This window comes from Orbicella franksi, chromosome 3 (assembly GCF_964199315.1).
Source record: "Orbicella franksi chromosome 3, jaOrbFran1.1, whole genome shotgun sequence".
In the NCBI taxonomy this organism is placed as follows: domain Eukaryota; kingdom Metazoa; phylum Cnidaria; class Anthozoa; order Scleractinia; family Merulinidae; genus Orbicella; species Orbicella franksi.
In genome coordinates, this window is record NC_138147.1 from 20,370,001 (window position 1) to 20,384,862 (window position 14,862).

At 39.9% G+C, this 14,862-nt stretch overlaps 1 protein-coding gene across 6 annotated transcripts in view; it reads left to right on the forward strand.

Annotated features, from left to right (window-relative positions):
* LOC145482567 (protein ELYS-like) overlaps positions 1–14,829 on the forward strand; it is a 67,939-nt gene extending 53,110 nt beyond the window's left edge. For 2 of the 6 annotated variants that reach the window (XM_081461156.1, XM_081461157.1), the window contains 14 exons: positions 727–810; positions 1,530–1,605; positions 3,662–3,729; positions 5,136–5,208; positions 5,305–5,373; positions 5,472–5,580; positions 6,609–6,660; positions 8,028–8,066; positions 8,585–8,754; positions 9,607–9,783; positions 10,613–10,706; positions 11,113–11,152; positions 12,669–13,072; positions 13,968–14,829. In XM_081461156.1, coding sequence (XP_081317282.1) covers positions 727–810; positions 1,530–1,605; positions 3,662–3,729; positions 5,136–5,208; positions 5,305–5,373; positions 5,472–5,580; positions 6,609–6,660; positions 8,028–8,066; positions 8,585–8,754; positions 9,607–9,783; positions 10,613–10,706; positions 11,113–11,152; positions 12,669–13,072; positions 13,968–14,175 — 1,663 coding nt within the window. In that variant the 3' untranslated portion in view covers positions 14,176–14,829. The remainder of the gene's footprint in view (positions 1–726; positions 811–1,529; positions 1,606–3,661; positions 3,730–5,135; positions 5,209–5,304; positions 5,374–5,471; positions 5,581–6,608; positions 6,661–8,027; positions 8,067–8,584; positions 8,755–9,606; positions 9,784–10,612; positions 10,707–11,112; positions 11,153–12,668; positions 13,073–13,967) is intronic. The other 4 variants (XM_081461159.1, XM_081461161.1, XM_081461158.1 and 1 more) reach the window with 4 other exon arrangements.
* Positions 14,830–14,862: the final 33 nt, after the last annotated feature.

Genomic DNA, 14,862 nt, shown 5'->3' on the forward strand with positions numbered 1-14,862 from the left:
ATTGTGCTGGTTTAGTGCATCAGTATGGAGAGGAAGATTGTGCTGGTTTAGTGCATCAGTATGGAGAGGAAGATTGTGCTGGTTTAGTGCATCAGTACGGAGAGGAAGATTGTGCTGGTTTAGTGCATCAGTATGGAGAGGGCGATTGTGCTGGTTTAGTGCATCAGTATGGAGAGGATGATGTGCTGGTTTAGTGCATCAGGATGGATAGGAAGATTGTGCTGGTTTAGTTTATCAGTTCGGAAGGGAAGATTGTGCTAGTAATTGTGAAGCTTGTGCTGTATGAGCATGCCATGGAGAGGTGGATGGTGCTGGTATAGTACTTCAGCATTGCGAGTGGGATATGGCTGGTTTATTGCATCAGCCTGACGAGGGGATAGTACTGGATACTTGTATCAGCATTTCCGTGGTGCCATGAACTTGGGGATTAAGGGATGGTAACGGAGCTCTGGCGGCGCGAAGGGCTGCCAAGCGGAGCACCATAAAGATAGGAACAGATGGACATGCATGGATAGAAATAGAAAATCTATACAACTCTTTTTACATGATCGACATGGCTAGCAGGTCGGAGATGATGGCCATGTTGGGATTAGCTGGTAGTGTTTGAAATTTCTCTTGTATGTTTATTGTGTTGTACTTTGATGGCCCAGAATTTTACATTTGTGACATTTATGAGAGGTTACCATAAAATTGGACTAGACTGGAAGTTTTCTAATCGTTTTGCAGATCTGTGGAACAGTCTGAGCCCCAGCAAGAAGCTGAAGCTTTTGTTTGTACTCCAGTCACACCAAGAATAAAAAGTAAATTAAGGTAACGTTTGGTGCCTGCTGTTTTGCTTTATTAAGGAAATAACTTTGTTTCCTGCTGAGAATTATCCTGTAAACACTTACTGTCTTTAAGTAGTTTTTGAAAGAAGGTTTTAGCGACTGACTGTTTTGTGATGATTTTGAAGGAGTAGGAAATGGTTGTAACAAGCCACTTGTTTTCGTGCAAGAGACCATCTGACCAACCAAGAACAGTTCATCTCACGAAACTCCTGCTATTTAGTGATGGTTTACACCGTCCTTAAAAAGTCGTTGAAAATAAAAAAAATACGTTTTCTCACTATAATGTGCCTCAATGTTTAACCAGCAGTCCATGAAGTTTATTAAGAGGATCTTGAATTCTTGAGACCACGAGTAAGGAAAACCATTTTGCTCCAGATGACGTGAACACAAACCAAAAGGAACATTTTAGTCTCGAGTAAATTCTGACTCTACAGTTGCAAGTAACCCATCTTCGTGTATCCCCGAACGTTCAGGGAAGGAGTACTTTATTGGTGCCAATTTGTCCTTGGCAAATCATTGAATTGTCTTTGAAAGACAGGTCCAAATGGACGTTGTGTAATCTGGTGTCTCCTGCCCAACACTAAGCAACAGTTTTCACTACCCAAGTGAAAGTTATCGTTAAACAATATGACTGTCTCTGTGTGAATTAAAAGATTGTTGCAGGAAAATGAGTTGACACGAAATAACTTTATCTCTTTGTAGTGATTCCAACAAGGTGGGAGTTGTGTTTGCATCAGTTACTAAACGGCCTTCAGAAGATGTAGTGGTGAGTAAGCAGGTAAATACGAACCTTTAACACGTAGAGGGCAAAATTACTGAATCCCAATTGGTTAAGCAGAGGATAGTTGTTTCGGTACATTAATTACCAAACGAGTCGCAAAGGCTAGACTATTGGCGCTAAGACAGCTCACGAGTTGCTAAATTTTGACTGGCTGGATCCAAACTTCATCAACGTTCTTGTCTTTGTTCTGCACTTCTTATTTCTGTTTAATAACTGTGGCAACGCTCCTCATCGGAAAGCTATTCCTCATGACAGCTCGAATCCTAAGTATCTAACTCTTAAGTTCATAAATATTATAGCACATCATTTTGCAAGATCAAAAGGATGATATATAGAACCCTCGCCTGTTCCATCTCCATAACAAAATGACTTGACTGTGATTCTTATTTTAGTCTGAAGGTACAGAAATGGTAGTTTCACTCCTTTACTATAATTTTTAAAGAGGGTTAATTAGTTGCCCTTATTACCTAATGGTGACTATTATGAATGAAGCACACTCACACTGAACAGCTGTACTGACATGCTTGGCGAAGTAATTCTTATTTAAGTAGATCGCGTGTTTATAGGTCATCAAGGTCATCAATTGGTGTGGTATTAGCTTGTTAGAATGCTGAAACTTTGAAATGTGTAATATTACATAAAAGTGAATGATAGTCCGCTTATTATTTTAAGATAAAATGATAAAAATTAAATTCCAGCGTTAAGTATCAAGATGTTATTTCTTTTTACGTTTTTGTTCGTGGTCTGAGATTTTTTGAGGGTAGCCATTAGATTGTAGTGCGGCGCTGATTCGAGCAGTTTCACGGGCTTTTTCCGATTCTGAGTTAGGAAGATTTAGAGCTCTCCGCAGAGGTGTTACGGTAGTGCTGCACTACAATCTAGTGGCTATCCTAAAAAAATCACCAGTGATATTATAAGAAAGAAATTGTTACCACCACCTACACCAACATTGGAGGAATTAGTTGGTATGTGCTTCAAATGGGCTGACACAACGAGCCGACAGAGTTTTAGAATCCTTCCTTACATCAAAGGTGTTACTGAGCCACTCACTCAAATTCTTAAGAGGCATGACATCCAATTCTTCAACAAACCAACGAAACCACTACAACAAGATTTTCGTGTTCCCAAGTTTCGACCTCCTGAAGACAATCAGTGCAACGTTATTTACAAAATCCCTTGTGCATCATGTCAATGGAATTACATAGGCCAAACTAGAAGATCATTTAGCACCAGAAGAAAAGAACATATCAGAAATACAAAACAATGTGCTAAAGGCTCCAACATCGCGAAACATGCATGGACTTTTGGCCATGCAATTGACTTGGACAACTCCACAATCATTGACAAAGGAAACCATCGCACCAGAAAGACACTGGAATCATGGCGCACGGCAAAAACTGTTGAGGCTGATAATAACTCATGCCCACTCCCAAGACAATATAACATTGTTTTAAACAAACATTAATTTAAGCACTTTTAGCATTCTTTTGAACATTCTTTATTATGTGCAGAAATTTTAAATTTATGCGAATTACTGTCTATATATTCATATTTTTAACGTTTCATTTTATCACAAATTTTTATTCGTCGAAGACAGTGGACCGGCTGTCGAAAGCTTACGTTTTTTAATACTTTTTACCAGAGAACGCTATATCCCATATTACCACTAAATTCAGTATTTGAAAAAAGACCGAGACCAAACCTTGAATAAATGAAGTCTTTGCTGGATAAATGAAGTCTTGCTTGACACCTCAGGCACGTGAGAATTGTCAACTTTTTACATGTAAATCAAAACACATCCCCTCCGTTTCGGTATTATAAAGCGATTGAGAAAAAAATGTGTTGCTCGACCACAAGGGATAAACACTGAATATTCAGGAGATTTCTGCACAACCTGTCTATCCGATTTTAGGCACCCTAATCAACATTCAATGTCATTTTTAATTATTGCACTACCAAATGTAAGAGCAGATGTCTGAAACGAAGAATGAAGTGTATTTCGTTGATCAGTTCTTTACATTGTCAACTGTTTTATCTTTACTTGGTCTTTTAGTCTCCAGTGACAGAGAAGAGAACCTCCCCCAGGACAGTTACCTCACCAACATTTCTGGACAAGAGAAGGTAACTACTTTCTGGATTCAGGAATCCTTATAATGTCGCTGTTATTCTTCAATATTTAATGTAAGTCTACTGATTTCAAGGACACAGATTAGATCAGTTGGAGAGCTCGGTTACGTAATTTATTAAATCCATTTTGAAATCACTGGTTATCCTTGCAATCTGATTGGCTCTCAGTGGTGCGATTTATTCACGAATCGCACTATTTTTTGCTCTAAATCGTATCTTTTTCTCAGTCCATGAGAATGGGCCAGTAAAACATAACAACCCACCAGATTTCAAGATTAGTTTACAGTAATCAATAAAATTTCAGGAAAATGAAAGGCAAAAAGCCACTGTGGAGAATTTTGCACATACTATTGCCAAAACTTTGTTGTTATTGTAGCGTTTTTCCCAAAAAAATTGACAAATTTAATTAATTAGTTTCTGAATGACGATTATGAGCTCCTTTAGGCTGAAGACCTACTTTAATGGAAGTTCCCAGCTTTCAGTGTCCATTTTGACGAATATTTTGGCGATTTTTCTTCAACATCTGCTCAAGATCCGTATGATACTGAGTCCAGTAAAACATAAACAAACGAAAACCACACAACAACAAATTCAGAGTCATCTCAAGAAGGTAGATGTTTCCAGGTTTCCGGTAGTTTGAAACGAAGCAGCAAAACTGCTCAACTCTGTTGCTGTGAATAAACATAGTCAACATACGCCATACTGCACAAAATAGTGAATGAACGAACGTCTTACGAAGCCGGTGCCAGTCCCGGAGATGATAACGAGCTGGACCCCTTAAAATCATACCATTGAACGGCATTTAAAAGAAAAAAAACGTACTATCCACTTGGCATCGTACACTCGAGGGAGTTTCAACACTCAAAAGAAATCGATCGCAGAATTACACGGGATATGCACCTTCAAATTTCTTCTCCAAAGACAATGAAAAGTCGCAGCCTCAACCACAGAAGAAAGGTAGGCCTTCCATAATTGATTCAGGCGACGAAAATTGCACTTTTATACCTGAAGTAGACTATTTTCGACTTCAGATTAGAATTGCTTGTTTCTTTGTCATGCTCGAATGCGTTTTCGTCACATGACATCGTTTTGCATACTAAATTAGACGTAAAGGCGTTTCCGGTTCCGCTTTTTTAACAAACCGGCTACTGGAACAATACACCAAAAATCTAAAATTTAAGGCGATAAAATTGTGCGATTTCAAAATGGATCTAATAAAGTGGCAATTGAACTGAGTGGAGTGCAATTTGGTCTGAAATCATACTTGTGATTTCAAATCGAACTCGCGCTGCGCGCTCGTTCGATTTTGAAATCACGCGTATGATTTCAGACCAAATTGCACTCCACTCAGTTCAATTACCATTATAAAGTTCATCGCGCCTTTGATTTCTTTTGTTTAGCAGGCGGCAGTTTTTCTCTGGTGCTGAAGCTCTCTCTTTGTTAGCAACGCCTCCTGTGGTCAAAGTAAAGCCGGTTAGTTGTGATTCTTTGTACGTTTATTGTTGCACTGTGGGTCATAAGTAAGTTAGATGTTTGTGAATTGAAGTTGTCGTTTGTATTTTTACTCAGATGGCTGGTGGATCATCAGTGACAAAACCTGAGGCAGTTAACATTGCTACACCACAGTCAATATTAAAGGTAAATACTCGGTTACAGTGACATGAACTCAAATACACAGGACAGCTAGGGTGGAGAAAGAAACGTCAATAAGACTGTGTTGTTTTGTGTGATCGCAGATTACAAGAGTGCTACGTCGCAGCTCGCCCCAACCCTCTCCCACGTCCTCTCCCCCAACGACCAGGCGTGGCTCCTCAGACCAGTTATCTAAGTCCATTGAGACTCGTGGTAGGTTTCTATAATTTGTTTTATGAACTTATTTCGTATTAGTATAAATCTACTAGCGTTCTATTACAAATGCCGTTCTCTGATTGGCTACGCTACTCACTATCTATTCTGTGATAGCATTGTGCCCTTGTTAACGAAATGTCGGCCGCCTCTTGACGTTTTCCAAGTGTCTGTGGAGAGGATTTAGGTGAAGTTTTGAACGACTAGTAGATTTATACTAAAACAATTAGATTACTCGCTCTCGATTTCTATCACGCGATAGAAATCTCGAACTCATAATCTAATTGCTTAATAGAAGTAGTAGCAGTCGCCGCCGCCGCCGTCTCAGTGTTAAGAATTGCTGTTTATCTGTTTATGTAACCATGGCAGCACAAAACTAAAATGAAACTACTGTGTGTATGTCATCCCCAAACAAAGCAGTAAGATTCCAAATAAACCTTCGTGACGCGTTGTGTCCGGGGGTAAGTACAACGCGTGGTTGATTGTTAACGTGAAGTTGATTAATTAACTGCGTAGCGAATTTGGAAAAGTTGACGTTTTAAGCCCTAGCCCTACAAGGAAGCTCAATGCTCCAGTAAATCAATGTTTAACACTCGAAAACCTCCGCTTTTCCAGCACTGCAGTTAAGCAGTTTAATGATCGGTTAATTAATCTATGTCATCTTCAAGTTGATAATCAAGTATCTAATTATCGGGTTAACCAATGATGATGATTATACGCTCTGCACAAGGGATAAAGTCGCCCTCTTCACAGGGAGCTTCAAACGGTTTCCAAGGAGAATTGATTCGTCATCCCCCAGTACTTTGTCTTTTGACTTTTCACCAGAGTGTCCGAAGGAGAGTAACATACCTTGTTCAAGAATACAACGCAGACATCAGCCAGTGTTTGATCTTGGGTGCAAAATATGGTGCTAACCATTAGATCACATTCTCAGAGATAGTCTATTTATGTTTCAATGTCTGTTTAGAAGGAACTTGTTCAGTTTCCAAATATGAGCTATTCAACAGAGCTGTCTGAACTTTTTTCAGCAAGTGACAGTGCTTCTCAAAGGGAAGAGTTAACTCCAGGCAGACGTATAAGGTAAAGAAATGTTTGAATGAACCAACTTTATAAAGGAGTCAGTATATTTAACTTGTGCTGTTAACCCTGGACACCCCAACGTTAAATAAAAATATATTTACAGTAAAATGAGAACAAATTTCAATTTACGTTAAAGGTACAACGTGAACTCTTGATTGCCGTTTCTCGTGTATTTCACATGTTAAAACACTTACAATATCGTTTGTTATGACACATTCAATATCTTTCTTGCGCGTGATAGGTATTTATTATTAACCTGTCACTAGCCTGCGAACGTCGACGTATTTCCGGTTGTCGCTTGTCTCCGCCGAAATAACCGTCTGCGAACCCGAGCCAGGAAACGATTTCTATGACGTAGGAATTTTAAGCCAATCACAGTTTAGCTCAAGTAGGCCCAGAATTACCGCGCGAGGTATTCGCTGCGAGGAGCACTCGAGTTTCATTCTATCATGGAATCTGATTGGCCAAGGAGAAACAAAAGTCATTACGTCACAGAAATCGTTTCCTGGCTCGGGTTCGCAGATGTTAGTTTCGGCGGAGACAAGCGACAGCCGGAAATACGTCTGCGTTCGCAGGCCACCTGTCACGTGATGCAGCCAAACCTGGGGAATACTCAATGATATCCCTTGGGTGATATGCCACCATGTCATTATGGAGTTATTGGACGTACAAAGTTACCTTAAAATTGAGGAAATCTCAAATATTACTTCACTACGGTCAAAAAAGCTTTTAAGACTATAATAAAGCAAAGAGTAACAAGGATTGTTGCGATTAGACATAACAAAAGAACTTGAAACATCTCGGAAATTTTTCAAGATACGATATGCCTTCTTTAAACATAATAGTGGTTATTAGTCGTTCCACGAAGCTCAGAGTTTTCGTCGAGCGTCCTCTGAAAACGGAACACTTTTTGGAACAAACAGTAGCCGCAGACTAACCTTTGTGCCAAACGCGAACTATTGTATATTACTCAGTTATGTATTCTATGTCTTTTTGTCCTCGAGAGGGTTTCATTTTCCGGAATTACTTTTAAATGTGTATATGTAAAAACGAGGCGCTTGAAACCCGTTAGTTCAACGTTTTATGCCTGTCTTTCGTAGCCAAAACTGATTAACCCGCGTGTTGCCCCAACCTCCATTCACAGCAATCTTACATTTGGCATGCAAAGAACACGTACAGAGGAATGCAGCAACGTCGCCCCATATCCTGGTGTCCACGTGACCTTGGTCTCGAGGATACGAGACAAAAAGAATTGTTACCTTTGTGCCATAGTCCAAATACCGTTACTAACACATGTCACGAAAAGACTTGCTGGTAAATAATATTATTATTAACCAGCTATGATACAAACTGATCTCTTGTTTCAGGTTTGCTAGTGAGAATGTATCATCGTCTCCCTCCACAAGGTAATCAGGAGGAGATGAGTTCTCTTTTAATCGTAGTATCTTTAGTAACCAAAAAGTAAACGTCAACAAAAAATTAAAAAAGTTTGGACAGATTTTTTCTTGAATTTTCAGGCAGTGTTTACCCTCCATAAACTTTGAATTTATTTCTCCTCGCTTAAGAGAAGATTTTCTCTCGCTTAAGAGAAGAGATGAAAGTAAATCTTGCCCCATTTTCCCTCGCTTAAGGGAAGAGATGAAAATAAATCTTGCCCCATTTTCCCTGGTTTAAGAGAAGAGATGAAACTAAATCTTGCACCATTCTCGGACCAGTTTGAGAAAGAAATGCTGCATAGTGTGTTTTAAGTTTGTTCACCTAGTATTTTTTTGTCCACGTAACATCTCCGCTCTTAGTAAATAAACAAACAGAGCACGAAACATTGAAATTGAGTTAACGTTTTACCATTGGATGGAGTGTATTATGGTAATTTAATTTTATTCTGTTTTTACTCACTGTATATATTCTATTGTACCTCATTCAGTCCCATTAAACAACTTGATGTCTCGACACCTGTCTTCCAAGAAGAAACAGTTGACTCTCCCGCGCCAAGTAACATAAGTGGAGGGACAGATGGCATGGAAGTCAGTGCTGAGCCCATGACCCGGCAACATACTTCACAAATTCTAACTGACCTTCAGGCGGAAGTACAAGGTACGGCAGTGCTTAGTGTAAAGTCTTCTTTTTTGCTCGTCATGTTTTCCTAGGAAGAAGAACGTTGGTACAGATAGAAGTTTGTCATCATCGTTCCATAATCGTTTTTAAAATACAAATAGGAAATAAAGAAATTTGACACAAATGGCGCGGGAAGGCATTTTGCCATGCAGGTTTTCAACAGGCCGCCTTCGTCTTTCATGTACATGTGTCGTCGAAGCGGATGTCGATTAAACTTTAAGAAATGCGTTTGCATCATCTAAAAGATGGAGAAATGTTGTATTTTACCAGACGTTACGGTTTTCGTAAAGATTGTAAGCTGCCCTGTTTGTCGTGACAATGAAGAAAACGAACCGCCATAATCACTTTCCTCTTGAAACAGCACTGAACTACGAAGTCTGAGATTTCGTGATAGAATGTTCGCTTTTTTTGTTGGTGTTGTTGTTGTTGTTATTATTATTCTTGTAGCTGAGGACTAACAGTATATTCAGAGAAATAAAAGCCTCTTTTACGTGCAGATTCTCAGATTCGGAACAGCGGGCAACGCGGTGGAGTGTTAGGGCGCCGAAAATTAAATTGGGAAATTCCGGGCTCAGGTCCTGTTCTGATCACCTGCTGGAGTTGTTTCACTGTAGAGCCGCGTTCATCTCCTCGATCACGCTTTGTAAATGGCCAACTGTCCCTCTTCCTCCTTGCTAGGATTCATAATTTGTTATGTTTTTTTGGCAACATTTTTTCTAATGTTGTTCTATAATCCCTACAATCCCGTCATGGGGAAGAAGACAGTTAAGTGCAGTAATCATGCAATTATAAAGGATTTCATCCTGACTTGGATGTGTTTTCCATTCACAGCAGAAGCCACGATTGTTACGCACCATGAAGAGGAAGAGGTCGATGACCAGGGGGAAGCTGAACTTCAGATAACTGCTGCTGTTATGGACTTGACAGGCGACAGTGATATTGAGGAAGCGGAACCTCACGACGAAGACTACAATAGTTACGAGCTGGATGACAGTGATGCAGTACTTGGTAAGTTTTGTACCTTGGAATTCATGTAGCATTAAGGGATTATGGGTATTACTGCAACGCCTCCTTGTTGAGAGTCTCCAGCATTTCCTGCCATTTTTTTTTTTTTTCGCAGCAACCGGCCAGAACTCATTTTTAATTCACCTGAATATAGAAAGGCACTGAAAGTTCTTCTGGTTTAGTGTGTTTGGGCTAAATGTCGAGCCTATGCGATCGCTTATGAGAGGTTAATCGGACAACGGGGGAGTGTTCGTTATAGCCTGTAGTCGTTTCAGTGGCTTAAGCCATGCGCAAATGCTTTTGGAAACTCAAAACGGCATCTAGAGAGGTGGTCGCTTACGAGAAGTTCAGTCATTAAGTGTTTTATTATACTTCCTAACTCAAAAGTAGAAAAAAACTGCGAAGAAATCGTTTGCTTTACGCCGACTGGCTTACAAATTTGCCGCCGTTTCAAGGAGCACGACCTGATCACGTGCAAGTCGAAAGTTCACGTTGTTGTCTCCCTAGGGAGTTCGCGAGTTTTGACCCACGACACGTGACACGTTTTCCTCCAATCGGAAAACGTATTTGAGTTGGGAGGTATAACAAAGTGATTATATTTTTGATTTGGGAGGTGTAACAAAACACTTAAATGACTGTCTCCAAGGGAAACAGTGAGTTTTGTTTCCCCGAGACCCTCAATGTTCCCTGAGGCGAAGTGCTTATTGACCGCTTAGAGGCAAAGGTCGGATACGATAAGTGATCGCTCGGGGGAGGCTCGGTTGTATTTATCCAAGTAATTGTTTATATACGGTAAGTGTAGCTCGTGTTTAAAATTTATTTTGTCCTTCAGATGCAGAAAGCGATGATGAAAGCGCTGGTGATTCATTTGTTCAGCCACAGATAACATCCGTTACCGTACACCAGACTGCAGACACTTCAGCACAGTGAGTGTACATGCTATACAGTAACAGCTATTACAATCACGAAATACAGACACCTAATAAGGTGCACAGAGGGAAAACTTGACTCAAAATCATCTTCGTAGTTTTGTAATAAAAGTCAGTGAAGAACAATACATATTCCAAAACATGTAGTGAGGGAACTGTTTCGACTTAGTGTTATTACGTAATACCAAATTCACTGAATCTAAAGGTTAATCTGATACACGTCCATGGAATGTAAGTGTTAACATTGGATGTTGATTTACTTTGTTTCACTGAACCTCTCGACGCTGATTACTTTCGTGGTGTTTCTTAGGAGGTTTTCGGCAAATAAAGCACTTACTACATTCTTACTTTACTAGCCTAGTTGTGGCCTGTGTCTAACATGTCTTTATTTGTGTATCTTTAGATTATTTCCCGTCAGTGAGCAGCCGTCTTCGCCAGAAAAGGTAATGAACTGTTTGTTGGGCTCTTACAAATCGGAGCTATTCTTTTTTTTTTTTTTCAGCGTTCAAGCCACGCATGTACAATAGTAATGTCAGAGCTATCGTGTTCACTGTCTGTGTCATGAATGCATCATTTGCCCAGTTCTACGAGTGACATTGCGTGTAACGAAGAAAGGAACTTGTATGATTAATTCACGGAATTTATTATTAGTATTGGTAATCGAATGAATGCGAGTGCAATTAAGGATGTAAACTAGGAATGATATTTAAAAGTCTCTCCAAATTGCGCTAGCCTTTGGGCGGCTGAAAGGACTTTCAAACGTCACGAGTTGTGTAATCCTCAATCAGTTCACTGGTTCAGAGCGGAAAAACGTGCTGCGCAGCTTTCTGCGCTTCCCTAGCCCTACTTGCGGGCTCAGGTAATAACGCGGGCTGCAATGGTGGAGGGGATGGTGGACTGCTACTAAGGTACACGAGAATGTTGCTCAGTTGATATTTTTATACTTGGGCAAGCATGAATTTTTTTCGGCATCTCTCCGTTAAGAAAACAAGGCTCCCACTGCCAGCTGAGAGGCTTTCTTGCTTATATATCCAGTGGGTTGCTTTATGCATCGATGCAATATGTAAAGAGGGTTTGTGAAAAAAATGTCTTTGCACCGAAATTTCCTGTATACCATGGGGAAATAAAGGGTTCGGAAACCTTCTTTAGGTTAATTTTGTGCGAAAAAAATTGATTCTCCAGGAAAACAATACACTAGCTTTCCATTAGTGACGTTAAAATGTGGCTGCTTAGCGGGAAAATTGGGAAAGCAGTTAAAGTTCGTAACTCTTAGTTTACACGATCGTCGAATGTCCCGCCATTTTTTCAAACTTGGAGCCTGGCGCACAGCCAAAACTCGTGCATACTTATTGCGTTTTCCCGCTCTGAATTTCACGGTCGCTATATAAGTGAAAAAATTACGAACACGCCAGCATTAATTTGCTCTGCGGTGGAATTAAAAAATTAACATTAAATCACCAATCACTATTGCCAATCGCAATGAAGCAATTTTCTCAGCGATTTAACAAATTGACGTCCATGTTTCATGCGTCTGTCCTGGTATTGATCATCAATTTCGTTATAACATTGTCAAAGTAGCCGTGGATCCACGAGGCGATATCGGAATAGATCCAGAGCTACCTTGACAATGTTAAGACGAAATTCATGATCAATAACAGGACAGACGCATGAAAAACTGAGGTCAATTTGTTTTTTACAATAAAAAATTGTCAAATTGTGCGCTCTCGCTGGTCGTGTCAACATCGTATAAATTATAATTTCATTTGTCTGTCCGCTAATTGACAATGAAAGTTAGCCAATCAGCGCTCGAGAATGTCTGCAGTTATTGTAAAAATAAGAATGTACTAATAGAGTCGAAGGGGATAATTGACTTTTGTGAAACTTGTAGATATAGGAAGAGATACAAAAATGTTGTGTATGTCATTTATTCTGTAATTTCTCTATTTCATTTTTTGGCAGACGATCAGTAGTCTTGTTGATACGAAAGAGTCACCGTACACTACCCTGGAACCAGTCCCTGATAACAGTGCAACCTTACCTGCCAGGAGTCCTATTAGAAGTCCCGAGAAACAGCCTTCGCCACCAGATGCACCTTCACTAGTATTCTCTCAAAAACAATCCCTAAGTGTTGAACAGGAAAGAATTTCTGAGGTGTCGCATCACACACCACTGGAAGCAAACCAGTTATACACGTTTTCCCCACCAGCGGTCCTTCAACCACCGGGGACACATGGGGAATCTAACACGACGACATCACAAGTGCCGACCACACCCTCATTGGAGTACTTCTTCTCGCCACCCTTGACGCGCTCCATGGCGAGACGAAGGTCTTCTGGAATGACCCCGACAGATACTTACGGAAGGTAAGTTAAATTTCTTCTTCATTCAATTCCGCGTAAAAGCACACTTGTATCGTGCAAGAACATAATACTGTAATATTAATTTTACTGATATGAATTGTTCAATGACATCCAATATATATACTTTCTACCTATCTATAGTTTACCACTTGATGCTATAAAATGAAACCAAACAAACTTCCATCTTTAGTGAACCAGTTGTGGTCATTTTCTTGACATAACAGATTACCATAAGAACAGTATAACTTGTTAAAAACACCCTTATTTTCAGCTATGTGCTTTTAACTCAAAAACTACCCAGATGACCCAATATGTATTCTGATTAAATATCAGGTACATCTTTGTACAAAGGTTAAAACAAAATTCATCCGAAGGTTTTACTGTCACGTAAATTAACCTATCAACGTAATACATCCCAAAGAGCACGTCGAACGAGTACAAGTATGTCACAAGTATATTTTTACTTTAGGAAACCGGTTCAACAGGTTTACTGTAGTCCTCTTAGTTCTCCTGAGCGCACGCAACGGAAGTCCCTGTTAATATCTGGGTTTTCGTGAACGAAAAACGTTGGATAATAAATTTCATATAAGGCAATTTTAGTGTGATGCATTACTGTACATTTGTACCCGTCATTTGTACAGGAGTTGTAAAATTTCTCTCTAGAACAGACTGATTCCTGTCACAAAGTTTTGTTCGAAAAAATTTTCAACATGATAGACGGCCCCACATATGATAAACGTTTCAACTGCCTGATAGTAGAGACTTTCCCAAAAGTAGCGATTGGAAAAGTAACGAGCTTGTTTAACAATGAAACGGATATGATGTGGTTTGAGTTGTGTTTCCGAGCATTTGGCCTCAGGTGGATAGTTATTGTTCAATCTTTTCTTTTATTTCGTAGCAGAGAAGGGTTCAGGAAACCTACTCCGCACCAGTCTCCCTCCAACAGTCCGATATCGTTTGTCTCTCCAGTACCTCAGCCGGGCTCTTCGCCGCGCAGTTCTCGAAAGAAAGTTGTACGTTTACCCATGCATTCCATGACTCTACGAGCCAGGAAGTGTCCGGGACGACCAACACGAGCTGCTAAATTACCTCACACTAAATTGTAAAGCTGTTACTGGGTCACAGATGTTCTTTTGTGCTGCGACTAAACCAGAGAAAAAGTAGCCATTGAACCATCGTTCTCTTTCAAGCTTTATTACTGAATGATTCGTTACTGTCATATTTTTGACGTTTTACAGTTCTCGTTTCTTAGTGAAGTATTGTGAAATATTATATGATAGTTTCTACCATTAGCGGCATGTGTTGCAACTTCATGTTCAGCTAGAAGTTGTTTGTTTTGTATAGAGCGGTTTTCACGCGAGTGTCGAAAAGTAATTGGTTTTGTATTACAACGCTACATGACTGGCTTAAAAACCTCACGCCACTTCTTCATCCAATCAGAAGCAAAACCAAAACCAATCGCAAATCGCTCGCACACGTTTTCCCGCGCTTGGCATCAGCTTCATGTCTTTACTATGAGTTTTGATTGGTTTGTTGGATTGTCTGTGTTCTTCGTGATTGGCTAGAATGACTACTTTGGATTTAGTTGTACAACACTCAATTGAAAACCACTCTAACGTGGCATCTGATGACAGCAATAAGTGTTACCCTGCGTTGGTTTGAGAATCAGTCACATTGTAATCATGCTTGCTTGCACAGTACTGGGGACTGTTGTATGTAAACACTTGTTAGAAGGCGCCAGCCTCTTGTAGTGATAAATATTTTAAAAAAGCTTTGCGACATGAGTTTGCGCT